This window comes from Dryobates pubescens, chromosome 1 (genome assembly GCF_014839835.1).
Source record: "Dryobates pubescens isolate bDryPub1 chromosome 1, bDryPub1.pri, whole genome shotgun sequence".
NCBI classification, from domain to species: domain Eukaryota; kingdom Metazoa; phylum Chordata; class Aves; order Piciformes; family Picidae; genus Dryobates; species Dryobates pubescens.
Genome location: NC_071612.1, coordinates 61,216,794 through 61,243,430, shown reverse-complemented (window position 1 = coordinate 61,243,430; position 26,637 = coordinate 61,216,794). Strand labels below are relative to the sequence as shown.

The 26,637-nt window shown below is 42.8% G+C and overlaps 1 protein-coding gene across 1 annotated transcript in view; it reads left to right on the top strand.

Moving 5' to 3' along the window:
* IARS1 (isoleucyl-tRNA synthetase 1) overlaps window positions 1–24,816 on the top strand; it is a 109,878-nt gene extending 85,062 nt beyond the window's left edge. Inside the window, exons 25-33 of the mRNA XM_054166720.1 lie at window positions 1,016–1,190; window positions 1,925–2,037; window positions 2,697–2,792; window positions 5,313–5,489; window positions 9,877–9,988; window positions 11,274–11,399; window positions 17,459–17,602; window positions 18,562–18,714; window positions 23,106–24,816. Coding sequence (XP_054022695.1) covers window positions 1,016–1,190; window positions 1,925–2,037; window positions 2,697–2,792; window positions 5,313–5,489; window positions 9,877–9,988; window positions 11,274–11,399; window positions 17,459–17,602; window positions 18,562–18,714; window positions 23,106–23,188 — 1,179 coding nt within the window. The 3' untranslated portion in view covers window positions 23,189–24,816. The remainder of the gene's footprint in view (window positions 1–1,015; window positions 1,191–1,924; window positions 2,038–2,696; window positions 2,793–5,312; window positions 5,490–9,876; window positions 9,989–11,273; window positions 11,400–17,458; window positions 17,603–18,561; window positions 18,715–23,105) is intronic.
* Window positions 24,817–26,637: the final 1,821 nt, after the last annotated feature.

Below are 26,637 nucleotides of genomic sequence, written 5' to 3'. Positions count from 1 at the left end.
CAAGTTATATAAGCTCTTTTGGCTGCTCCAGCACACTGACCTCCTGCTGCAGGGCATAGACAGAAGGTCTTCTGAGCAAGGTGGTTTCCTGTACAGCAAAGACCTAGAATCAACAGATGAGGAAGGAGAGAAAATGAGGCAGCAGCATTTATACAGCCTAAGCCATAAAGTTGTTGATGTTAGTCTTCTGGTGAAATGTCTATTGCAGCAAACCTTTTGGGTGAGTTTCACCAGGCCATTTGCTAAAGCCACTGCACATACTAAGTAATGGTTTTATCTTTTCAGGTAGTTGTAGCAGTGAAGTAAAAAAGGCTCACAAACAAGCATGTGATTTAGGTTGAGAGCTGACTGGTGTCTGTTGATAAGAGGAGTGTATACCTCAAGTAGATGAGAAGGCTGAGGGGAGATCTCATTGCCCTCTACAACTACCTGAAAGGAGCTTGGAGTGAGGTGGGGGTCCATCTCCTCTCACACGCAACAAGTGACAGGACAAGATTAAACAGGCTCAGGTTGAGGTTGGAAAATTTCTTCACAGAAAGGTTTCCCAGGCATTGGAACAGGCTGTCCAGAGAAGTGATGGAGCCAGCATTCCTGGAGGTATTGGAAAGGGCTGCCCAGAGAGGTGGTGAAGTCATCATCCCTTTAAGTATGTGTGGATGTGGTGCTGAAGGACTTGGTTTAGTGATAGCATCTTAGTGGTGAGATTGTGAGCTCTAGAAAAGTGGTTGGACTTGATCACAAAGGGCTCTTCCAGCTTTAACAGTTCTATGATTGTATGCTGAAGACTGGAAGGGAGGGTAGGACCTTCTACTGAAGGATAGTATCAGTATTGGTTTGGTTTATTTGCCTTTGCAGTGTTGGCAAACTACTTAGTTCACAGAGACAGCCATATTGCAGTTTGCCCTCTGTGACTCCCCTAGAACTGTGGTCCCTAGGTTTGTACCCTTTATACACTTGCCAGAGGTGGCTTTTGCTGAGTTTGGGGTTTTTTTGCCCTCTTGGTGTGTTTATACAGGAACTTAATGTCCGCCAAGTGACCCTGTCTACTAATAAAGAGAAATACGGAGCGCGGCTGAGAGCAGAGCCAGATCACATGGTGCTCGGGAAGCGTTTGAAAGGTGCATTTAAGTCTGTCATGGCTGCAATCAAGGAGCTGAAGAGTGAGCAGCTAGAGAAATTCCAGGAGACAGGTAAGTAGTGGTACCAACCACTGAACATTGGGAGCACTGACCAAAAATATCCAAAATTCTTTGGCTCATCAGAAGAAAATTTGCACTTGATTTGTGTATATTAATTGAGCATTCGAAGGAACAGCGACAAAAGAACCCTTCTGTGGGCTCAGGGAAACTCCAGGCCTACTTTCCTGTTACTGTCCCTATTAAATTGTATCTTAAGACTAGAAGAAAAGTTGTTTCTATTATTTTGCTGGCAGTGAAATGGCCATGTATCCTAATCTTACCCTCTTTCCTTGTTTCAGTTCTGTTGTAAGGCCAAAATGAAGCAGAGCCTAAGCTGTTCTGTAAGACTGGACCAGACTGGAACTGAGTATATGTTCTTATTCTAAAAGCATTGCTTCAGTTCCAGGTTTCCCAGTGGGTGTGCTTTTCCCAGTTATAGCTGGTGAACTGTTTTGTTGTGAGTTTTGATATAGCTGGGCGTACAGGCTATGTCTAGGATTTATTCCCTTTGATTCAAATGCTGTCCAAACAGTTGCCGAAGCATCTGCACTGCAGTGGGTTCTGCTGCCTGTACGAGTGCTTGTATGAGGAACCTGAATGTGGGATGTTTCTTACAGAGCTCAACTGCTGCCTGACTGTGTTGCAAAGAAACTGTTTCATCTGTTTGAAGGCTGATACTGGTTTAAAGCTTTTTTGAATTAAACCCTTTTTGGCAAGAGCTGCTCTTGATCTGTCAATTTCTGCAGGCACCATCGTCGTGGAAGGACATGAACTCCACGGGGAAGATCTCCGTCTCATGTATACCTTTGATCAAGTGGCAGGAGGGTCTGCCCAGTTTGAGGCACATTCTGATGCTCAGGTATTTTACTGGTTATTTCTTCTTTGCTGTTTGGTTAAGGGAAGAGTTCCTCTAGAAGTATTACTTGGGCTATTTAGTTTGAAAAAGAGGAGGCTGAGGGGAGACCTCATTCCTGTCTACGACTACCTGAAAGGATGTTGTGGAGAGGCTGGTGCTGGTCTCTTCTCACAGGTAATTAGTGATAGAACAAGAGGGAATGGCCTCAAGCTGTGACTGGATAGGTTTGGACTGGACATTAGGAAAAATTTTCTCATGGAAAGAGTGGTCAGGCATTGGAATGGGCTGCCCAGGGAGGTGGTTGAGTTGCCAATCCTGTTTAAAGGTCGTTTGGATGTGGTGCTTGGGGATATGGTTTAGGGGTGAACCTTGTACACTAGGGTTATGGGTTGGACTTGGTGATCCTGAGAGTCTTTTCCAACCTGGATGTTTCTGTAATTATGAAAATGGTGAGGTGAAAGCTAGAGTGGATTTATTTGTTCAGATAGTTCAACAAATTCCAGGAGCCTAGCTTCTGAATTTTGGAGCTGTCAGAGTGCTCTCTTTAACATGACTTTTTGTAATTGAGGAGCTCTATAAAGCTGCACTTGGGCTTCTGGGCGAGCTAACAGCAGTCATTTCAAGTTGGTCACCTACCAACTTTCTTCTGTGCATTATGTCAGGTTTTAGTTTTGCTGGATGTTACCCCAGACCAGTCCATGGTGGATGAAGGAGTTGCCCGGGAAGTCATCAATCGAATCCAGAAGCTTCGCAAAAAGGTGAGGGAGCAGTGGTTTGGAACCAGACTGTAATTTACATTAAAGCAATTTGTGGGCAATATGCAGCAGAAACTGAGCTTTTTAGTTAAGCATGAAGCCCTGTATCATTTATCCCTCATTTATAGCTTTCTGATTGGACAGAAATGATTCCAAATCATTACTTTCATTTTGAATTCCTATATTGTAAGTAGCTCAAGTTGAATGATGAGTTTGACACACATTATCCAAAGTCAGTTAACTAATTGATTTTACTGAGCCACTTTGTTTTCTATCTTCAGCCACAGAGCAGTGGTTCAGTCCCAGCTAAGCAGCTCTCCAGCCTGCCTGCCTCCTGCCAGGAGTTACATTCTGTTCTGTCTTGGTTCCGGTGCCTTACATCAGCTGGGCTGGTGAGAGCTGAGACATGAGCCTGGGACTGCTGTATGAAACAAACTTGTGGCTTAGCAAATTGCAGGAGCCGTTTCTGGCACCTGTGTTAATGATTCTGCTCTAAACGCTTCTCATCATGCATACAAATGATGCTGTTTGGCCTTGGTGGTAAAACATTTTAAACCAAAGTAACTGCCTTCTCTTTGCGGCACTAATCCAGAGAGAGCTGCATTCACTATCTCCATTTTGTGCCAAGAAAGCATGGTCACTGTGGAGGTGATGACAAGTCTAAAAAGCCTTTCATCTGGAGAGCACATTAAATGATATTTAACTTGGTACCAAAAAAATGTAAAGGTTTCAGAACCTGCAAGTTAAAAATCAAAACAAGACTGAAACTAAATGAACAACAAAACCCCGAACAACCCAACCAGTCCCCTGCTCCCCTTCTGCACACAGATGTTGCAAATCTGGAGCATGTTGTCCTGTGAAATATGGAGGGGTTTCCTGCTTGACTGACTTGGTGGCAATACACTAAAATTTGTGTCTTTCAGACCTATGCCTGAAGAAGTCTTGCAAGAGCTCATAATGATGTGTAGAGAATGTTTTCATGGGTTGCGTTTTTGAGAAGAGATATCTGTACAGTTAGGACTGCAGGATAAGAGAGAAAAATGTCCATTTTTTTACCCAAATAATTACATATAGATGCAAACTATGTAGATGTAGTTCTGTATAAACTAAAACTGGGAAGAAATGTGGCCACGAGAAGAGAACTCTCTCATAAGTGACTGGATGATTTAAACTTACTTTTGTACGGACACAAAGCCATCATTTAATCTCACCGAACTGAATACCAAAATACTTAATGTCACAGAATGCTAATGTGCATTTATTCTGTCTTCCTTTTGTCCCTAGTCCTGTTACAGAAGTGTGTACATGATAAACCCCACAGGTCCCAGCTCTGCAGTAAGGATTACTTGCATTAGGGCAGTCATCGTTTTAAGCAGATTGTAGAAATGAAGTTTTCTTGCTGGTGCTGTTTTTCCCCCTCAAAGTCATTATCTTACTGAAGCAGAGTTTTGTTCCAATTAAGCATTTGTAAGCATACCATCTAAATTAATTGCACTTACCCTGAAGTGTATGTTAGTACATGAGATGTGCCAGAACTAGTGTGGAACCCTAAATCTGTTCACCTCCTTCCAAAGTGATAGAAAATGCTTTGGGGACTAGTTGGGAGGATGTGTCACCAATTGAGCAACTGCTCAGCCAAGAGCTGAGGGTTTCATTTCAGGCTATCAAGCTATCTTAATGTTAGTTAGGCTGCACCTTGAGTACTGTGTCCAGTTCTGGGCCCCTCAGTTTAAGAAGGACATCAAGACACTTGAACATGTCCAGAGAAGGGCAACAAGGCTGGGGAGAGGCCTTGAGCACAGCCCTATGAGGAGAGGCTGAGGGAGCTGGGATTGTTTAGCCTGGAGAAGAGGAGGCTCAGGAGTGACCTCATTGCCCTCTACAGCTACCTGAAAGGTGGTTGTAGCCAGGAGGGGGTTGGTCTCTTCTCCCAGGCAACCAGCCCCAGAACAAGAGGGCACAGTCTCAAGCTGCACCAGGGGAAGTTTAGGCTCAAGGTGAGGAGAAAGTTCTTCACCACGTGAGTCGTTCGTCATTGGAATGGGCTGCTCAGGGAGGTGGTGGAGTCACCATCCCTGGAGGTGTTCAAGAGGGGATTGGATGTGGCACTTAGTGCCATGGTCTAGTCATGAGGTCTGTGGTGACAGGTTGGACTCGATGATCCTCGAGGTCTCTTCCAAGCTTGGTGATACTGTGGTACTGTGAGAAGGTTTTTAATGCATATGGTAGGCTTTTGGTTCACCAAGGTGGGGAGTTGATAAATGTAGGCGCGACGTTCTGAGTAACAAAGAGTATTTGACCATTACCTTTTGAAGAACTCACCAGGTTTCCAGCCTCTTTCTTGACCTTCTCTCACAAGAATTAATTGTTTTATTCCAAATCTTTTGTAGCAACTTTTAACAAAGGCCTGGTAAATATATTTGTAAGATTTTTTTTTTCCCCCTTCAATTTAACAAGTATTCCTTAGTTTGTGTATGTGGAGGTCATCTGGCTGTCACTTACTAGTGTATTTGAATCCCACAGCGAAATCTGGTTCCTACAGATGAGATTACAGTGTACTACAGATCACATCCAGAAGGTGACTACCTGGATACTGTTATCAAGGAACATAGGGATTTCATTTTTGCCACAATAAAGGCTGCCCTGAAGCCTTACCCGGTGCCTACCTCAAAAGAAGTTCTCATCCAGGAAACAACCCAAGTAAGAAGGAAAAAGCATATTGTTACCTGCTTCTGAGTTACAGAGGAATTGTGTCAATATGTATTTGTGGGATGTTCTGGGTGGTGTTTCATATTGATTCACTTCCATGTTAGTTGTTTTTATTTAAAGAAGAAAATAGTTGGGTTCTGTGTGTGTGCTATGTCTGAAAAGAGAGCAACTTGGGTGCCAAAATCAAGATGTTGGGTGGTTGTTTGTGTAAGCTTAATACCCATAGTTACATCTGCTTGGATTAGTGCATTGTTTAGATAGCAAAGATCTAATTGCTCCAATATCTTTAAACTAACATGGTTTTGTATTAGAGATGTTAGCCTTTGAGGCTAAATTTTGCCTCTTGGCTTAAGACCAACCTCATTAATTAATGTTTGAGGATACCTGGATTTTCTTCCCCTGTATTGCTGAAGTTTAATTGTCATAACAAGGGAATTTTGCAGAGTGCTCCTTCTTTCAGCAGCAGTTCTGAACTGTTTCCTTTGTTTGCTTTGATTATTCCTTTTGATCTGTTGTGAGAACACTTTTGCCTTGGTTTTATTGAGGTTTACTAGATCCAAAAGGCATTCCTAGAGAGGCAAGGATGAAGTATTCTTCTATCTAAATGTCATGCTAGACCAGAAAGACAAGAACTTAAGAGATATCAAAACTAAAATTTGATTTATGGAGTGGCTTAGAGATCTGAGAATAGCTGAAAGGAATGATACCAAACTGGGAGGAGTGGCTGGCTGCCATGCAGCTGGACCTGAACAGGCTGGAGAGTTGGGCAAAGGGGAACCTCATGAAGTTCAACAAGGGCACGTGCAGAGTCCTGCCCCTGGGGAGGAATAATCCCCTGAACCAGTGCAGGTAAGGGGGCTACCTGCTGCTCTGTTGAGAAGGGCCTGGAAGCATTGGTGGACAACAGGATGACCACGAACCAGCAATGTGCCCAAGAAGGCCAGGGCCTTCCTGGGGTGCATTAAGAAGATTGTGACCAACAGCTTGAGGGAGGTTCTCCTCCCCCTCTACTCTGCCCTGGTGAGGCCTCACCTGGAATATTGTGTTTAGTTCTGAACTCCTCAGTTCAGGAGAGACAAGGAGAGAGTCCAAAGGAGGTCCACAAATATACTGAGGGGACAGGATCATCCCTTACAAGGAAAGGCTGAGAGACCTGGGGCTCTTTAATCTGGAAAAGAGAAAACAGAGTGGGTCTTAACCAATGTATATAAAGATCTCCAGGGTGGCAGTCAAGAGGATGGAGCTGGTCTCTTTCCACTGGTGCCTGGTGATAGGGCAAGACACAGTGGGCACAAACTGGAACACAGGAGGTTTCACTTGAACGCGAGGAATAACTTTCCTGTGAGGATGACAGAGCACCAGTCCAGGTTGCCCAGAGAGGATGTGGAGGCTCCTTCTCTGGAGACTTCCAAAACCTGCCTGAATGTGATCCTGGGCAACACAGTCTGGGTGAGTCTGCCTTAGCAGGGGAGTTTGACTGGATGATCTCCAGAAGTCCCTTTCAACCCACCACCATTGTGTGACTCTGTGAAAGCACATATTTTATCTATCTTAGTTACACTATGTGTAAAGAAAGTGGTTTATACTTTTTAATTACACTTCTAAAGTTGTCCAGTTTTGAATCAAAGCCTTGTTTGGTCTGTTTCAAAAGTCTTAGTTGAACTGAGTGACAAGTGTAGGGACAAACAGGACATAGAGGTGGGTGGAGGATATTGGGACTGAGAATTTATTTGGTGGAACTATTTTACTATTTCTTCTATGTACTTGATTGGGATTTTGCTGGTAGATGGCTTGATGCTGTCAGCATCAAATTTGAATTAAAATGTAAAAGCAACTGGGGGAAAAAAAAAGTATGATTCTGGGAAACACACGTTGGAATGCCTGCCTCTGAAATTGCCTAGGACATGAGCTCCAGTGTTGGTTGCTGTGTCTTTCCATGACAGCTTTCATGCCTGTGCAAGTGTGGTTTCCACCCCCTGCTGTTATTTTTCCATTTTCTAAATCTTAATGTAGCAGATTCCAGTGAAGGAAAAACCTTGTGAAAAGCTGAAAGCTGAGACTCTTGGATTACTTTTAAATGATGTTGTCTATGTAAAGACGAAATCTTCCCTGCCAGAAGGTGCTGGTGGGTATGGATGCAATGGATAGCTGTTGTCTGGATGTCAGCAAGGCAGTTTTGGAAATGGTGAGCTAGGGTGTAAACTGGAGCTAGGAAGTGTGTGGGTCAGGCTGTGCACTTGCAGAAATGTGGGATTTCAGAGTGGGGAAAACCTAAAAGATTTCAAATGAAAAAGCACGATATAGGACAGACAGTTCTGTGTGGCTGCTGCAGTTGATGACTAAGTTGATAGAAATGTAATGATCATACTGCTGAGAGTTCCTGCTGTCAGCTTCAATCTTGGACCTGGAGAGGTTTTCAGACAAAAAAACCCCTTTAGTTACTGCATGTTCTGTGTACTGAAGCTGTGCAGTTTGTCTGGCAAATGGAGGCAAAGAAAAACTTTGTGAGTAAATGCAGAGTTCTTAGTTTGCTTCAAGGAGCCTCAATTACTACCAAATACCTCCCCAGGGAGTCAGTCTGTGGTCTTTGCCACATGAGTTGCCTTCTGCACATTTAGATGGTTACTGTGCTTCCAGACTTGCTGTGTCTCTGAACCATCAGTCACATATTTAGACTTTAAAATAGAGGTTGCAGAGAAAAGCAGATGACTGAGATTTTAGCGCAACTGTAAAGCGTTCCTTGGAAGTTTTGTTTCCTGGGACTGCAGAGATGGATTGTTTAGGGCAGATGTTTGACTGTACTCTGTGTTCTGCTGCAATTGGCTTGTCACATTAAGAGCAGTGAATAAAAACACCTGAACTGCAAAAGCCCTTCTTTAGAAATACTTTCAATGCAGAAGTTTGACCTTATGGAAAGGGCAGAGAATAGCTGCAGCTGTGAGCAGTAAATGTGCAGTTGGGTGCACCAGCCATGGCTATGGCTACTTGTCTGTCTTAGAATTGCACTGGGGCTTGTGATCTGAAGTCAAACTGAGTTGGTGGTGGTGGAAGATAAGCAGCATCAGTGTGGGAAATGCTTCAGTGACCATTACAGGCTTGCAGATATAAAAGCAGATGCAAGTTCAAGGAATGAAGTCTGTCATTCCACAGGCGCAGAAGTTGAATCATCTGTGACAAGATCATTGCACCAAATTTCTGGAGAGAGTAACAGAAGTCTGTGTGGTGTTGAATGTATCTGACTGGGACAAAAATGAGATGCAGTCTGTCTTTTCTACAAGTGTTATCTGGGTTATGTTCAGATCAGTACTTCTGTGAAATTATCCTGGATCAATTTTTGATTTAAGGCCTTAATTATGAACTCTCCCAAGGACTTGCTCTCAGCAGTTGCTCAGGAAAATACTAGCATGGAAAAGCTACTACTTGAAAAATGAGTTCTTAATTGCTGGTGGAATGGATAAACACAGAGTAAGATTTGCTGCTCAATGAGTATCATTTCCTCCTTTGTAACAGGAGCTCAGAAGACAGCAACACTTCCAAGTCTGTCCTCTCTTTGGACTCTTATTGACAGTCTCTAAATGCACCAAAAATGCCCTGCCTTAGTACCACTTAGTACCAGTTGTTCATAGAAGTGATTTCTGGATGATGTTTGTTTAATTGAAGTTTTTTATTAAGCTGTCTTTGAAAGTGTCATTCATGAAAACTGGTGTCCATGTAGGAGTAATTCCAGCCTGTATTTAAGTCAGGAAAAGACCCATGCTTGGAAGAAGCATATTCTTAAAGCTGTGGTTTAAGGCCCCTACAAAATAAGTCTGTTTCCAAAGCATTGCTCCACATTCTCAGGGCTCTTCACCCTGTCTCATTTGCACAGGAAGATACCTGCTCCATTTTTTGGGAGTGTTTCAAGGCTTCATTGACCCACTAACAGCTAGTAGGGAGATTAGGCACAAAGGCTGACTTGGTATCAAGGCCATTGCCTTCTCTGTTTGTCCTTGGTAGCTCCTTTGGCGTGGCTGAAGGCTTCTCCAAACAGCAACTGAGAGGAGGGGCCTGTCTTCAGATACTCTGCATTACCTCTGGAAGGGTGTTCTTCTTGAGTGTATTCACTCCTGGATAAAGATTCAGGTTTTGGGAGCCTGCCATCACTACTCATCACTTGTGAAAGTGAGGCTGTTTGTCCCACTTCTCCTTTGTGTCAAATGCTGCTCTATCTTTATCATGTATTAAAGACAAAAACATATTTGAAGATGTGGCAGAAGTTGCTGGTTTATTCTAAGTCCTGTTCAGTATAGTAAGACAAGATCTCGGTTATATAAGGAAGATATTTGGATGTGTTCATTTAATAAAGCAATACTCAACCATAATTTCCTTCTTTCTTCAGCTGAAGGGATCAGAGCTAGAAATTACACTTGTCAGAGGTGGTTTGTGTCAGTGTGTTGGTCCAGCCTGTGCCTACGTCAACCTCAAAGTTTGTGTTAATGGGACAGAGCAAGGTAGGAATGCACCAGGCTTGATTTATCAGTGGGGATGTTAAAAGATCATTTGGGAAATGGTGTGATGAATGTTGGAGCCACAGATTTCTTTTAAAGATGGTGCCAAGTCCCTTGCAATAGTAGCTTTAACTAATTCTTGTAAATAAGTTTATGAAAAAGCAAACCCACATGTTGTCCATGATGAGTAAATACTCCGGGGGGCACGTGAGGGGTTTGTATGTGACTCTCTTTAGTGGGGCATCCACAGTCTGTCTGCATTCACCCACCCTCAGTATGGCTCTTGATGTAGTACTGTCAATAGAAGTGGTATCTTGCTCTGCAGCAGATCCTGCCTTTGAACAACTTAGATATTGAGGACAGAGCAAATAAGAATACTTAAAACTAGAGAGTATGACGACTATGTTGTGGGTAATGGAAAGATGAGTGCAGCTGAGCTCTCTGGTAAAAGGAGAGAAAATTAAATGCACTCCAGAGGGTTTTTCCCTGCATGTGTTTACAGTTTGTGTCAGTGTGCCTTGTTTAACATGGTTACAAAGCTGCTTACTGAAGAATCATAGAATCTTAGAATGCTTTAGGTGGGAAGGGGCCATTAAAGGTCATCTGGTCCCAGCACCCTGCAGTCAGCAGGGACATCTGCAGCTAGATAGAGCCCCAAGCAACCTGACCTGGAGTGATTCCAGGGGTGGGGCATCTACCACCTCTCAAGGCAGCCTGGGCCAGGGTCACCAGGCTCAGTGTAAAAACCTCATTCCTTCCATCAAGTCTGTCTCCCCTCTTTTAGTTGAAAATCATCACCCCTTGTCATGTCACAATAGGCCCTGCTAGAATCTCTCTCCCCATCTTTGCTATCAGCCCCTTTAAGTGCCAAAAAACCACAATAAGCTCTCTCTGGAGCCTTCTCATCTCCAGGCTGAACAACCCCAACTCTCTCAGCCTGTGTTCAGAGAAGCAGGTTTCCATCCCTCCCATTATTTTTGTGACCCTAATAATAATGATGAGCATAACTATCTAAGATGGTGAACATCTTGATGGGCACAGTCTGTAGAGTTTTAGTCATTATAATAGTAGATGATATAGTTCAGAGACTGCTCTGTTCATGAAAACAAATAAGGCTGCCATACTCTAAATCTGAAGTACACTTGAGTCCGTTTCCCTGGAAGATGCAATGTTGTCTGTTTCAAGTTAGCTTAGGAGTTCACAGGAAATAATTAGAAGTCAACAGAAGATCACTAAAACTTGACTATTGCTTCCAAACTGCATTTTCATTTCTTCATTTTGGTTGCAGATGGTGTGTTGCTGCTGGAAAATCCAAAAGGAGATAACACCTTGAACTTCACGGGACTGGTAGATGCTGTCTCCTCCATTTTTGGTCTGAAAAACTCAAAACTGACAGTTTTTAATGGAAAAACAGGTAAATGGAGTATGACAAGGAAAATTGAAAGTCTTGCTAGCAGCAGCTAGAGGTTATTTACTGTATAATTGCCCTATATAGACACAAAATTGACAGAAAATGTGAAAGGAAATATTCTATTTCATAGTACTTTTCTTACGAGACTGTGTTTATAGTCACATCAATGTTTCCAAAAGCTGCTGCTAAATGATGCTCATCTTTTCTGCTACCTTATTTCCATTGCAGTTCTCACCAGGACAAAAACTGAGTTATTTCAGAAAGTGTTTCCATCAGGTCCAAGCTATGCTACATATTGATGGCGAGCTGCCATCAGCTTTTGCTTGCTTTTTTTTTCTCCCCCCCTAATGCTTCAGTAGGCAGGGTGATAACTTAAATTGAATGCAAACTGCTATCTGTAGAGAGGGGAAAAAATGTTGTTTTTTCACCTAGAGAAACTTGATCTCTGAATTTCTTCTTTTTAGACAGACCTATTGAATATTTTTGCAGCTTGAACTTCGCCTCCGTTAAGGCAAAGACTGTAATATATCTTTTATAGGGTATGCATAGACTGACAGGCTAAACTGTAGTTTGCTTCACTGCAAAGTTAACAGAGCTGAAACAGAGAAGGAAAACATGAAAGATGTTGATGTGAGTGACTCTGAGGCCCTACCAGCAAACTGGCATTCTCTCCCTTGAGATGAAGATGCTGTTTTACTATTAAACTATGTGAAATATTTCAGTACATCAGGAAAAGTTGCAAGAATCAACACTCTGAGCACAAGATTCCCCTAGTGACCAAAACCACAGTATCACAGTATAACCAAGGTTGGAAGAGACCCCAAGGATCATCAAGTCCAACCTGTCCCAACAGACCTCACGACTAGACCATGGCACCAAGTGCCACGTCCAATCTCCCCTTGAACACCTCCAGGGACGGTGACTCCACCACCTCCCTGGGCAGCCCATTCCAATGACGAATGACTCGCTCAGTGAAGAACTTTCTCCTGACCTCGAGTCTAAACCTCCCCTGGCACAGCTTGAGACTGTGTCCCCTTGTTCTGGTGCTGGTTGCCTGGGAGAAGAGACCAACCCCTTCCTGTCTACAACCACCTTTCAGGTAGTTGTTGAGGGCAATGAGGTCACCCCTGAGCCTTCTCTTCTCCAGGCTAAACAATCCCAGCTCCCTCAGCCTCTCCTCACAGGGCTGTGCTCAAGGCCTCTCCCCAGCCTTGTTGCCCTTCTCTGGACACCTTCAAGTGTCTCGATGTCCTTCTTAAACTGAGGGGCCCAGAACTGGACACAGTACTCAAGGTGTGGCCTAACCAATGCAGAGTACAGGGCACAATGACCTCCCTGCTCCTGCTGGCCACACTATTCCTAATACAGGCCAGGATGCCATTGACCTTCTTGGCCACCTGGGCACACTGCTGGCTCATGTTTAGGCGGCTGTCAATCGGCACCCCCAGGTCCCTCTCTGTTTGGCAGCTCTCCAGCCACTCTGACCCCAGCCTGTAGCTCTGCGTGGGGTTGCCGTGGCCAAAGTGCAGCACCTGGCACTTGGACTTGTTAAATGCCATCCCATTAGACTCTGCCCATCTGTCCAGTCGGTCGAGGTCCCTCTGCAGAACCTTTCTCCCTTCTAACTGACTAACATCTGTTCCCAACTTGGTGTCATCTGCAAACTTGCTGATGACTGACTCAACCCCCTCATCCATATCGTCAATGAAGATGTTGAAGAGGATGGGGCCCAGCACTGATCCCAGGGGGATGCCACTGGTGACTGGCCGCCAGCTGGATGTGGCACCATTCACCACCACTCTCACCTGCAGATAGTAGAGTGCATAATAGTGGCCATGCTGTGCTAGGGCTTCAGACATGTTTCAACAGCAATAGTAAACTCTTTAAATGTTCTTAGTGTTGTTTACAGGGATGTCTTGCAGTTCAAACTTTCCACAGCATTCATATACAGTCTATAATGAGCAACAATGAAATGATGAAGTAGCATACGTGTGGTAACTGGACAGCTATGCAAACTTCTGCTGCTGTGTTTTCATAGAAACTGTATGGAAGCAGCCTCTGAGGAGGAGATAATTTACTTGGCTGTTGTGAAAGGCTGTTTTGGGGTGCTCACAGCACTGCTAAGGATCTGCATTTTCTGTCTACCTGTGATATCAGCAGGGGGTATTACTTGTGTCTGTAATGTCACTGTTCCATCTCTAGCTTTAGTTTTCTTGTCTTCTTCTGAAAGTCTTTCTGGAAGAGTATTAATGTTTTTTTTTCCCTGTCTGATGCCTTTGCTGTGATTAAAATCCCTTTCCAAGTTGTGCTTGGCTGAACTGAATAGTTCTATCCTACAAAATGCTTATTCTTTGCATTCAGTTGTAGGTGATTTATAGCACGTTTGGGATCCCTCAGTATTTACATTGAGTTCCAGTTGTGTCTTAAGGGAGGATTTCCTCAAAATCCTTTTCCAAATAGTAGTCATACTCTTCATAGTGTGGCATGTGCCTGTTGAGGTGGCTACATACTAGTACAGTCCATTACCATCGCAGATAGCAAGAGATGACCTGCAGAAGGCCCAGAAAAGTTGGGAAACTCTCATCTCATGAGTACTATAAGGAGTTTAAGTCTTTATTTGCATTGTTTTCTGCCACTAGCAGGACAAAATGATGCAACATATATCTGATAACACTGAATTCCTAAAGGAAGGGGTAAAGAAAATCTAAACCTTTCCTTTTCCTCAAAAGTGTTTGTTTTTCTGCTGCAGTTAACAAAGGCTTTATTTCTTGTCTTTCTATGGTGCTTTTCTTCTGTAGGTATCTGTTTGGGGCTTCCCATCTTGGTGTGCTGATTTTAAACTTTCACTCTTTGTAAGTGGCCTGGGCAGAGCAGAGGTTTTTTTTTTCCTCAGCTTGCTTATTAACAACATGGAAGTTCCCTTGGAAAGATTAGGTTATTAAATTCACTTCTATTGCAGTTTGGCAGAGGTCTGAAATGAGTATTGATCTGCAGAAGCTATGGCTCCCTGAGGAGTCAGGATTGAAAGCACATACAGAGAAAACAACTCTGAGAGATGTTACAGAATAGAACCAACATTCCCAGTGTTTGTTTGGGATATGATCCCTTTGTTTTATCTGCCCAACCTTCACACAGGTAATGTGAGGTGAGGCCTAATGGTGATTGCAGGGTCTCCTTGGGCAAGGTGAGGGCTGGTATCAGCCCCTGGATCTGAGAGGGATTGCAAAGAAAGGTCGTGCACTCAGGACAAATTGCTGCTGAATTGTTCACATGTGTGTTAATAAAATTGTGACCCAGTAAAACCACATTTCTGGCTCTTATTTTCCTTCCTGTGGTTTTTAGGGCTGTCCACTTTACTTGCAGTAATTTATTACCTTGTTTTCTAATTGTAATGAAGATTTACTTAGGGTTATATAATGGCACAAATTGAGGCAGTTCTTGTATTAAGGCAGACTCAAATCATGTCATGGCCCTGTTTTTCAGTGCAGCATTGAAATAATGGGATAAACATTTCCTCCCCAACAGTGCATTGATGCATTTTGAGTAACTGCACATACCCTGAGCCAGGTTCTGGGATCTGTACTGACCTTCAGAAACTGAGCACAGGATTTGTCTCTCTGTATATTAAAAAAAATAAATCATTTAAAGGAGAGAGGCTGGGCTCAAGTCAGCTGGTAAAAACATTTGTCTGTAAATTTTTTTGCTCTAGATTGCTGAAAAGCTGAAAACTCTCTCTCTGAATTTCTTGTTGGGAATGTGTTTTGACTTGCACTTGGCTTTCATGGAAGTAGCCCATGCTGAAAAAGACCTATTTACAGAAATTTCAATTTGTTCATCCTTGCAGGAGTAAATGAAGTCAGAGAGAACAGGGAAGGGAAAAGTCAGGCAAAAATTCTCCTACAAGCTTCTATTCTAAGTCCACAACTTGTTCCCTCTTGATGATTTTCATCTGCTTGTTGTATTATTTTTAACTCTGTTCTTAGCACTGTTTCCTGAACAAGAGTACAAAAAGATTTTTTTATTGTTTTTTAAAAGGCCATGAGGCTTTAAGACCCCTTAGGAGAGCATTACCACTCAAGTCTCAGCTGCAGGGGGAACTGACTTTAGAAGTGATTTTAATATTGATTAGCGCTTGTAATACCTGCTTGTTTTCAAGTGTATTGTTAGCTCTGTGAAAATGATCCACTTTTTGGTTAGAGGGTCCCAGGAACTGACTCCATAGGCAGCACTGTCTGTGAGGCCCTCCTTGTGAAAATGTCAGTGGTCCTGTCATGCAAAATGCTACATTTGTTAAATACACAATTCACCTATGCTGTAGCTCCTGCCCCAGATCCTGGCCTTGTGTTGCTTGCTCTGTGAAGCACTCTGGTCACCAGTGCTGCCTCCTGCCTGTGCCCCATGAATCAGATGTAAATGGCAAGTGATGCTGCTTCAGGGTTATGCTGCTAAAAACCTGCTGCTGACTCCCTTACCCTGTGATGAAGTCATGTTAATGCCTTTCCTTTTGTTCATTTGGTTGTTTTCTTGTAAGTAAAACCAAAAGTGAAGCCCCCTCCTGTGCTCAAGCTTTGCGCCTCAAACAGACCAAGGAAGGGCTTGGGTAGGTGACAGATCACAGAATTATTTAGTCTCCATATCTGGAGACATTCAAAACCTACCTGGACATGTTCCTGTGTGGCCTTCTCTAGGTGAACCTGCCTTGGCAGCGGGGTTGCACTTGATCTCCAGAGGTCCCTGCCATTCTGTGTGATTCTGTGTGTGATCACTGACTCCAACCATTGACCAAGTGATGTCCACCATCATCATCAAAACTTCATTCTTGAAAACTGAGTTTTAGAAGCATCAATGATTTTTTTTTCTTTTTTCCTGTAAAGCTTGAGATATATGTCTATGATATAGAGATCTAAAAGTTGGTTTTGAAAGATAGCATTTTAGAATCTTAGTCTGAGGTCTTCATCCTTCCTTAGGGCAGTCTCATAAGCCTTCCACAGTGCTTACATGTTCTGTGGCAGCTGGCAAAGTTTTGAGAGCTTGTAAGCTAGGAGTATCACTTGTGCCCCTTTGAAATTCATCCAGAAGAACTGATGGAGAATAAGCTCAGCCTAGACTCCATGACATGCAGACAGGGCCGAGATGGATTGAAAGCCTGCTGGAAAGAGATGACAGATGAGCCTGCTCCATGCATACCAAGGAATTAAATACATTAGTTCTTCCTGGATTTGGTGTTAAGAGTTCTTTTGTAGCTGCAAAAGCTTTGTAGCACTCAGTGATGTTATTTCTCTGTATCCTTGATGTTGTGGCTATCAGCAGCTGTTTTTACCTCAGTGACAGACTGGCTCATGTAGGCAGTGCAGAATGCAGCCCTACATATTGCATTGGTATTACAGAAACCTCATTAGCTTCTCATCTGAGTGCTTTCAGGGTGCTGCTGTTACTTCTAAAATCTTGTAAGACATGGGTCTTGGTTTGGCTCTGATCTTCCACCATTTTCTAAATATGCATGGCTGGACTTGTCTGCTGAATCATCAGCAGCTCTTGACATTAAACACAACTATTCATGCAGAGGGCATTATTCATGAGCCAACCAGCCACTGATTTTTCATCACTTGTCATCTGCAGTTTAATGAGGGAAATGCCCTGATGCTGCATCGTAACACACATCCAGTGCTGCTTCAGCTGGGGAAGTCAAGGTACAGGTCACAGGTCTGCTTTTCATGCGATGGAAGAGGTTGGCTTGAATGAGTCCTTTCTTGCTTGTTTTACATTATTTAACTGTTTTTATTGCACAGAGAATCACGTTGGGTGTTTATGTGCATAATAAATGTTACGTGGGAGTGAATTTTCTACAGCAGATGAAGCACTCTGTGGAGGAAACACAAAATTTCTGCACAAATCCCATTTTTCAAAGTGTAGAAATGCTCGTTCTTGAGGGAGGAATTGTGAAGAGGGAAACAGATCCCCAGTGGAATTGGTGGTTAGAAAGACTCATTGTCAGCTAATGGAGTGAGAACTGGACCTCAGCTGCCCTATAATGGCCTGACTGGTCTCATTTTCTCTTTCAGAACTGATAAACAAAACTGACTTGCTTAGTCTCAGCGGAAAGACTCTCCATGTGACAACAGGGTCAGCACCTGCTCTGATCAGCTCTCCTGATGCTCTGCTCTGCCAGTATATCAACTTGCAGCTAATGAATGCAAAACCACAAGGTAGGTCGGATACTGATCTCTCCTCATTTACAGGCTGAGCTTTTTGTGACAGGCAATTTGGACACCCTGGCTTACTGATGGAGATAGGTACATGTGTTTTCATTGGTAGATGGTGATGTTGTTTATTTTTTCCTAGCATTTGCTTTCTAATAAACACAATGTTTATATTTAGCTTTTCTCCTTTCATCAAAGGAAAAAGAGCTGGTCTGAGATAAGGGATAGCATTTAAATGTGAGCTCTTCAGCATTGTCTGCCTGTTTCTGACCATCAACTCACCTGTGCTACTTGTTTTAAAAGACAGAGGCTAAAACTGACCAAATGTGAAGGAGGAGTCGGCTCTTGACCAGGACATTGTTAACAGCCTGTGAAATATTTGTTAGTGCTATTGAAAAGCCAAATGAATTTGTGTCATTAGCCTCATCTGGAGTATGAATTTGTGTATGAAACTCTGTACCACAGTTGCTGGTCTTTTACCTTCTACTCTGAAACCTCATAGTGGAACAACCATGTTGTTAGTAACTTCTGCTGTGCCCTGGTTTCAATTCTTTCTGGACTATGCATGTGGAATCTTACTGATTTCAAGTAGTGGGAATCTACTTGCACCAAAAAAACCATGCTTTTAGCTGGGGATTTGATCATCAGAAGGTGCTCTGTGAGCATCTGTAGTGGTTTCTGTGTCCTGTTGAAATATTTCATGTTTCCCAGCCTCTAGGTTATCCTGTTTGACACACCTAACACGTCCTCCAAAGCTGTCTTTTGTTTTGTCAGGCTGTTCATAGCCACTTTCACTTGTGATGCTAAAACTCTTGAACTACTTCAGTGATTGTCTCTAAGTAGGTTGGTATTGGAAGAAATAGGAATGAAGTAGAAGAATAAATCCTAAATTTCAGTTTCCCAAGATAAATAATGCCATTTCTCACCAATAGTCATTTCAGTGGTTTGGGTTTTTTTTTCTTCAGAATGTCAGAAAGGAACTGTGGGAACTCTTCTGATGGAAAATCCTGTTGGTCAGAATGGATTAACGTACCAAGGTCTTCTGCATGAAACAGCAAAAGTTTTTGGGCTCAGAAGCAGGAGGCTAAAACTGTTCCTGGATGAAATGCAAACTCAAGGTAAGCACAAACTTCTGGTTTGCTTGTGCAAGGATCCGTGAAGGTGTGCAGTTCCCACTGTTTACACATTGGTTTCTAATTTTGCCCAGTAATTCAATATTTATTTAGTAAAATCCTTTAAGAGCATGTAACACATTCAGGAATCCAGGTTCCTTGCATAAAAGGGCCTAGACATGTTCTGGGAAAGTTTCTTCCTTTGGAAAGGGTCAGTCAGCAGTGTCAATGGTAGTTACATGCTGCTGTGACTAAGCTGAAAGGGAATCTCCTCCTAGAATTGAGTGACTTGAGTCTAAAGTGTGGATATTTTAAGAACCTTCTCTCATTTTTTTTCCCTTCCTGTAATGTTCATATTGTTGTGGGTTCCCCCCCCCCACTTCCTTCTGGAGAATGGGAGTGGGTGGAAAAGAGTATTTTAGAGTTGTGTGAGTAGGTCAGGCTTGATAGCGTATGGCAACTGCAATTCATTCAGAATACCTGGGAAGTAGGAAGCTTTAGCACATAGTCACATAGCTGAGCTGTCAAAGCATCTTCCAAAACCACAAACAGATGGTGAGGCTTAGAAACAAAAATCTCTGATTCATGAGAGAAATATAAAACTGAAGATGTAGCCACCTGTAGTGGAAAAAAAATTGGGCCTGAGAAAGATTTGGGACTTCATTTTACTGGGAATGGTTTGGGAACTATGTAGGTATTTCTGTGCATCTAGGACAGTTCAGCTCTTTAAATGAAACAAAGCAAATGCTTCTGCCTCCAGCTGGTCACAGTGCCACAATTTACAGGCTGTTCAGGAGGAATGCATGACACTTGACCTTCACTGTCTGTCTAGAAGTTAGATATCTTGTTTAAACTAGTTGCTAATCCTGGGATGGGATGAATCTCCTGGGGAGGTGCCTGTCAGCTAAGGAGGAGTGTAGCCCTTTAGTGTAGCTGGATAAAACTGGGGTCACTTAGCTCTCCACCTGGGTTGGAGGTATTCAAGTATGATAGATTAGAATTGGAGCAAGTAGGGTGTGGGAGGTTTTGGTGTGGATTTGGGGTTGTTTTTTTAATTTCATGTGACCTAAAATCTGTTTATTCAAAAGCCATTTTTGTAAGTAAAATGGATCTCAAATGTTGATGAGACTTTCTAGTGGTAGTTTGAGCTAATCCTAAAAATAACGTGCTGAGTGGTGTTAACAAGCAGAGAACTGAAGACTGAACTGTTTAGAAGCAACATGAGGTGCAAGATACTGAGCGCATCCATCACACTTCATCTGCATAAACAAAACCTGTGTGTGTGAAACCTTCTGGGCTAGGAATTGAGCCATTGAGGAGCAATTGATGTTACACATACCATGTGTTACAGGGCAAAAGGGGGTCAGAGCAGCCTTTGAGTTAGTGAAGATACTACAATAACTATCAGAGAAAACTTTTGAGCTTTGAAAGAGGGAAAACCGTACCAAACAGGGAGACACACAGCTTTTGGGTCAGCTGAAGTGAGGATTTTTAAATGCCTTTACCTAAAAGGGAAATCAACTTAATGGCTTTACTATATTTGTACGATGAGTTCTCCAGAAGTATATAAAGTCTTGGGAAATGACAATTCACAGTGATGTGAAATATCAGATTATGGAACTCTTCAAAAGCAAACCCAACACATTTGGACGTTTTTAGACTCGCTGTAGAGAACTTAGACCTGGAGGTTTGTTTGTGTAGCTAACATGTAGTCATAGCTGTGCTTCTGCTGTCTCAGATTTAATTCTCACTGGGCAGCCCTTAATAACGTTTTTTTAAAATCATATAAACAGGAATGGTTGCACTTCATCTTCTGATCTCTATATGATAATTAAGTGCTGCATGTAAAACAAATACTTTGATGCCTCAGGAAGATATTAGGTCAATTCCTGTTTATGGTGATTGTTGGGATTTTGTAATCCTCTATTCATCTTGTTACCAATCTATTTCAAGGTCCTACCTTCCAAACAAAAGAATTTCAGTCTCTTGAGTTGCTTTTTAACAGGAGGATAAGAAACAGAAAGGATTTATCAGTGGTTTAAGAAACCACATTTCCCATTTCTGAAAGGGGTGGTTGTGTTAAATCTCGTTGAGGAGAGTAGCTGCCTGCAGTTCCTCATTTATCAGGAATTTAAAAATAAGTAAAAATACTTGGAGACCAATTTCATACTTTGGCTGCTTCTGCAGACCAAAATAACTCTTTGACATACTGCTGTAGCATTTTCATGGGGAGGGAAGGAGGGTTAATGAGCAAATGAAGTCCTAGTTGCTGAGTGGGGTTATACCTCCTCTCTTCTGTGGATGAGTATTTAGATGCTTAAAGCAGAGCACTGCACTGGAAGAGAACTTACAAACACTACCATCATGATCCATAAGGGCTTAATTCTTTAATTAGTAGATGGCTTTTAAACTTTGATGCAGACTTCATCTGCTTAGTCTAAAACTGAAGTGGTTTCCCAAGAAAGGTGGAGGCCTTGCTGTTTGAAGGCAGGTGCATACTGGTACACGGAGACCCAACTCCTTGCTGCCATTTCTAGAGTCAGCTTTCACTTGGCCATCGTGTTACTGAAAGTCAAACTGCTTTTACATTATCTCCATGGATGCACTTCACAGCCTTGCCTCCCCCCAGCACACACACGCTGCCTTGGTCTCTCCCAGCTGGAGGTGAGCCCAAGCGAGAGCAGCGTGACTATCAGCTGTCAGCTCTGTGACACACTGCAGCGCACTGCCAGGCTGTTTCTACTGCGAAAACACCCAGCCCTGCCCTGCCTCCTTAGGCTGACATTTGTGCAAACGCTGGTGCCACGATGGAAAGTTACCTTTTCTTTGCTTGGGTTGTCTGTAGGGATTCTGGTCTGCAGGGTAATACTGTAACTCCCTGTACTCCTTTGCTTTGGTTTCAGGGGGTGTATTTGTGGTTACCACGTGGAAGTTTCTGTATAAAGAGACCTCTGGTATATTTGTTATTCAGATTGCTTTTATTCCAGGACTCTACCTGCCAGCATTCTAAACAATCTGTTCTGTTAGTGGAGTAGCTTGCTACAGCTGATGGGTGCTGGGAAGCATTGAGCTAGTGAGCATGTGACCTCTTGCAGGAAAAAAGTGTTCTGTGAGATGGTGAGAATAGTGAAAGATTTCCAGTTCCTACCAGCTTCACAGGTGACTTGCTGTAGCCACAAAGTGTGGTTACTCTGTATTTGTTGCTTAAATACTTATCAGCCCTGAATCAGCTTGCTGGAGACAGGCTCTATCCTTAAGAGAGGTTTGGTGGTGAGATTTTATCCTATTATCTTCCAAACTCTGAGAAGACTCAAGGGGTTGAGCTGGTACAGCCTGAAGTTCTCTAGGCTTGCTTGACAGGATTGCAGCATCAGTTTTTCAGCAGCTGCTACTGTGATCCTTGCTTTATGTATCAAACTCGAGCTAATGCATGCATGCTCTCATTTATTGCTGTACTCCTCCACATGTATGTTCGTTGCTATGCTGTCAGAGGTGGGATGCTGGAGGGGTTGTATGTCTCTATGGCCATTCCTACATGATGTTTATAAGGGGCCCTGGTTTTGAGTGCTTTGTGTTGTTAATATTGACTTGAGATCATTGCATTATAAAATAATTTCCTGAAGTGGAGATTAGTCTGTGTGGCTGACACAAGCTTAGAATAGAATAGAACAGAATAAACCAGGTTGGAAGAGACCTTTGAGATGATCATGTCCAACCTATCATCCAGCACCACCCAATCAACTAAACCATGCAACCAAGCATCCTGTCAAGCCTCGCCCTGAACACCCCCAGCGACGGCGACCCCACCACCTCCTCGGGCAGCCCATTCCAGTGGGCAATCACTCTCTCTGTGTAAAACTTCCTCCTAACCTCCAGCCTAAACCTCCCCTGATGCAGCCTGAGACTGTGTCCTCTTGTTCTGGTACTGGTTGCCTGGGAGAAGAGACCAACCACTGCCTCACTACAACCCCCCTTCAGGTAGTTGTAGAGATCAATAAGGTCACCCCTGAGTCTCCTCTTCTCCAGGCTAAGCAACCGCAGCTCCCTCAATCTCTCCTCATAGGGCTTGTGCTCCAAGCCCCTCACCAACCTTGTTGCCCTTTTCTGGACACGCTCCAGCAAGTCAACATCCTTCCTAAACTGAGGGGCCCAGAACTGGACACAGGACTCGAGGTGCAGCTTGGAAAAAATTTGACTCTGTAACCTAGAACACTGTAGCAGTAGCAATCCTGACGTGTGATCACCCTTCCTTTAATGCTGGAATTTTGATCTGGACACTTCTGTCCTGGCTCCATTTTGACTGAAGCAGCAGAGCTGTCTGAATAAAGAGAAGTGTTGATAGTTTCCCCTGCAAGGAAGAGCACTAACTGTTCTGTTTCTCTTTTTTCTTGGTTCAGAGATCACGAAGGACATCTCCATGAAGAACCTGAACATGAAGACTGTATTTGTTTGTGTTATACCTACCACAGCTGAATGTTGAGAATTCCATTTTTATGAATAAGACCATTTAGACTCTTTTCCACCAAAAATTAAATCAAATTAAATTAGTCTGCTTTTAGATGAGCATCCTGGTTGTGTATGGTACTCTTAACATCTGGGATCACACAGAGGATGTTTTCTACCAGTGCATGTGTAATATGCTGCTCTTTGGTTTCAAATACAATGTATTTTCATTGTTACCTTATGATACTGTAAAAGCTGTTCAGAAAAGTGTCAGAACTCCTTAACCTTAGATATCTATGCAGTAATTTGCCTGAAAGAAATGGGACTAGTACCTCAGTGATGCTGTTCTCTGCCTGTCCTTTATGCAGAAGGCATCTTTGATTTTCTAATCCATGGGTTCCCTACAAGACTTTGTGACATATGTACCACATCACAGCAGTTTTGGAATTTACCTAAGGGTTGTTGAGGTTTGTTCATTCATACTAGCCAGGTTTTCATGAAGTGTGTGGCTGTTGACTTAAACACACTCTGCCTACTTTCAACAGTCGGAACAATAAATTTGCTTTGTCTCCAAACTCTTGTCTCCCTGAGGTCAGAGTACTTTGCTTCCTTACATTTGCTGAAGAAGATAATGTTTAGCAAACTGTATAGGTGAGGATGACCTAGAGACAGAATCTGGCAATGTGATGCTGAGAGGTTTGGGGGATTTTCTTTGGTTGGTGGTTTGTGGGAGGGCTGTTTATCTTGGTTTCAGATTTAAAAGCAGATTTAACTTGAAATTAGTGTTGGATTTTCAGTTTTTATAGCAGTTGTTCTAACTTGCCAAATGTTGCAGTGTTAACTTGTGTATCTGTAGGCAAGTGAGATAACTGGCAACCTTTGTGCAGTTTGAGGAGGGGTTTTGACTAGTGAACTTAACCAGGATCTTAAGCGCACTTCAGCTTCAGTGCATTTCAAGGGGCCTGCAGCTGCCTCCACTGCTGTGCCTTGATGAGCTTCCTGAGAAGAGGTTATGTGCACTGCAAGCCAGAGCATCAACAGAGCACCACTGCATAAGAATACCAAGGTCTCCTTTATCATGGTTTTCCATTCTCCTTTAGCAGGGTTTTCCATTGCTCCAGGTTTTTATCTTTTCAGCACGGATAGAAGCCAAAGCTTTTTTGTGATGACACTGTATTAGTGGGAATGGCTATAAATAAATGTTCTGTGTAACTGCTGTGCTCCAGTGGACCAGACCAAAATTGTAAGTAGTCATTTGAAGTAAATCAAGTCTCTGGCATTCAGCTTACATAAAATTATTTTTATCAGTATTAAAAATGTCAGTGCCTGAACCTACTGAATCACTGCCCTGCTCAGTTTAATGGATATTGGACATTGCCCTCTGGCTTCCCCTGTAAGTCAGCTTGCTGATCTTTATCTTGATGTAGTGACATGGAAAACAGATTGGTATTGAGTTAGGTTTGGGGTTGTTTTTTTCACATTAAAAATGTCCAGATTATGTCTCTGGGAAAGTAAGAGTGCTGTTCCTAAGATGAATAACTTGGCTTTATTATTTATGGAGAATAAATGAAGAGGCAAATCACTGCAATCTAATCTCATTCTTAAGGAGACAATCTAAAGGGACAACATTGTTTGCATTTTTGAAGAGTTATTTGGGATTTAGCTTTTTGGGGCTGTGTAGCTTTTTTTATTTCTAGGATGTTGGCTGGCCAAGTTCCATATGAGGTCTGGATTAGATTTTATATGTGTGTATGTCTGTATATGCTTTCCAGTGAAGTAAAAGCCCAGCCAAGATTTATGAATTCACTCTTGAGTCACAAGCAGAAGATAAACTTAACCCTTTTTCTTTCTGAAATGTGTTTATAGCTGGTTAATGAAAGAAATAATCTGCCCTTATGAGAATAAATACTTGTTGTGACCCTAGTCCAATACTCATGAGGTGCAGTTGAATTGGGTTTCCTGCATTTTCTGTGAGTAAAAGCCTGCTTTAGACTAAAAATGGAAACTGGCCTTTCCCTTGGCTTTATACATGAGCTTTCTCTGTGAAGGCCTTCTGCAAGGTAGCCCTGCCTCTGAAGCACTGTTAGATTAAGGCATGATGGTTGAACTTGCAGTCAAAGGTAAAGGATTTAAGGTATTTACTCACAGGAAAGGGGTGAAGGAAAAATACTGCTGCTAATTCTGTGTGTCCTTTGGTTCTTGAATATCTATGCAAAGGCAATAGGTTTTAAGACAGTGTTGGCAAAGACAGCATTTCATTTCTGCAGGCCTGAAATTGGTTTGCTGAGTTCAGATATGAGGCTGTGAAGGTTGCTGTACTGGTGTAACTACTCATTATCTGCTTCTCAGAGAGCATTTATGGCGTAAGAGAATTTACACTGTACTCTGAAGAGCAACCTGAAAACCAGAGGGAGGTAAGCCAAGAAGAGGAGATGATGGTGGGCTACAAACTGGATATAAAGCATAGGAGTTCTTTTTTCCCTCTTTCACCACAACTTTGTGTGCAAGCAGGAGGTTGGAGGAATGCTTTCCTGGGAGTCTCCAGTCTTACCACAAAAAATGAGGCAAAACATGGCCCAAAAGAGAGTGGCCAGTTCTGGTGCTGTTGGAACGTCTCCACAGTGTAGGTACAGAGTGGAGCTGTCATGTAACACTTGTGTTCAGCCTTCATGGAGGGATGCCTCCTTCCTGGCACTTCATTTTTGAGTAGGCATGGATGTCTCCAAGGCTTGTCCTGATGTTCTCTAGCTGCATTTCTCTCCTGTTAGTACAACACAGGGATGTATCCACTGCCTGGAAATGGTGCTGCACTTTGAACAGCACAAGGGAGTGGTGGAAGTCTTGTTCCCTTCCAAGAAAATGCACAACTCTTCCTTGTCAAGCAGTATCTTCAGCTAGTCCTACATGTGTCTTTAAAGAAGAACCAAGAAAGCCTTCAGTAAGATCTGGTTTTCTTTTCCAAATGAGGCTTGAGTAAAAATTAGAGGAGGAACTTTTCGAGTACCTCTACTGTGTAGGGCAAGCAGAGCAAACCACCGAGTTGAAGCTGTTGTCTCCTCGTATAGTTTGTGCTTTTTCCCCCTGAGATACTCATTCTTTTAGAGTGAAGTAGGTGGCACAGGTTTATCCTGTTTATTTCCAGGGTTATGTACTTAATTTCTAAAGGCAGAATTAGTATGTGGTGCTGGCTGGTACTGCCCTTGCCCTGCTTCATCTCAGTCTCCTTTCTTCACTGCACACACTGTTCTTCCTTTTTCCTTCTTCCTTTTTGGTTTTTCTTAGATTATTCCTTTTTGTTTGTTTTATTTTTGATGTTGCTTTGTCTGGGTTTTCTTGTTTTGTTTGGGGTTTTTGTGTTTGGTTTGTGGTTGGTTGGTTGAGTTGTTTGGTTTTTTTTTACCTTGTTGCTTTTGGTTTCTCAGCTGTGGCTTTCTGTCCGTGTTCACATGTTCCTCAAGACTTGTGGTGACTGAAACAGAAACCAAG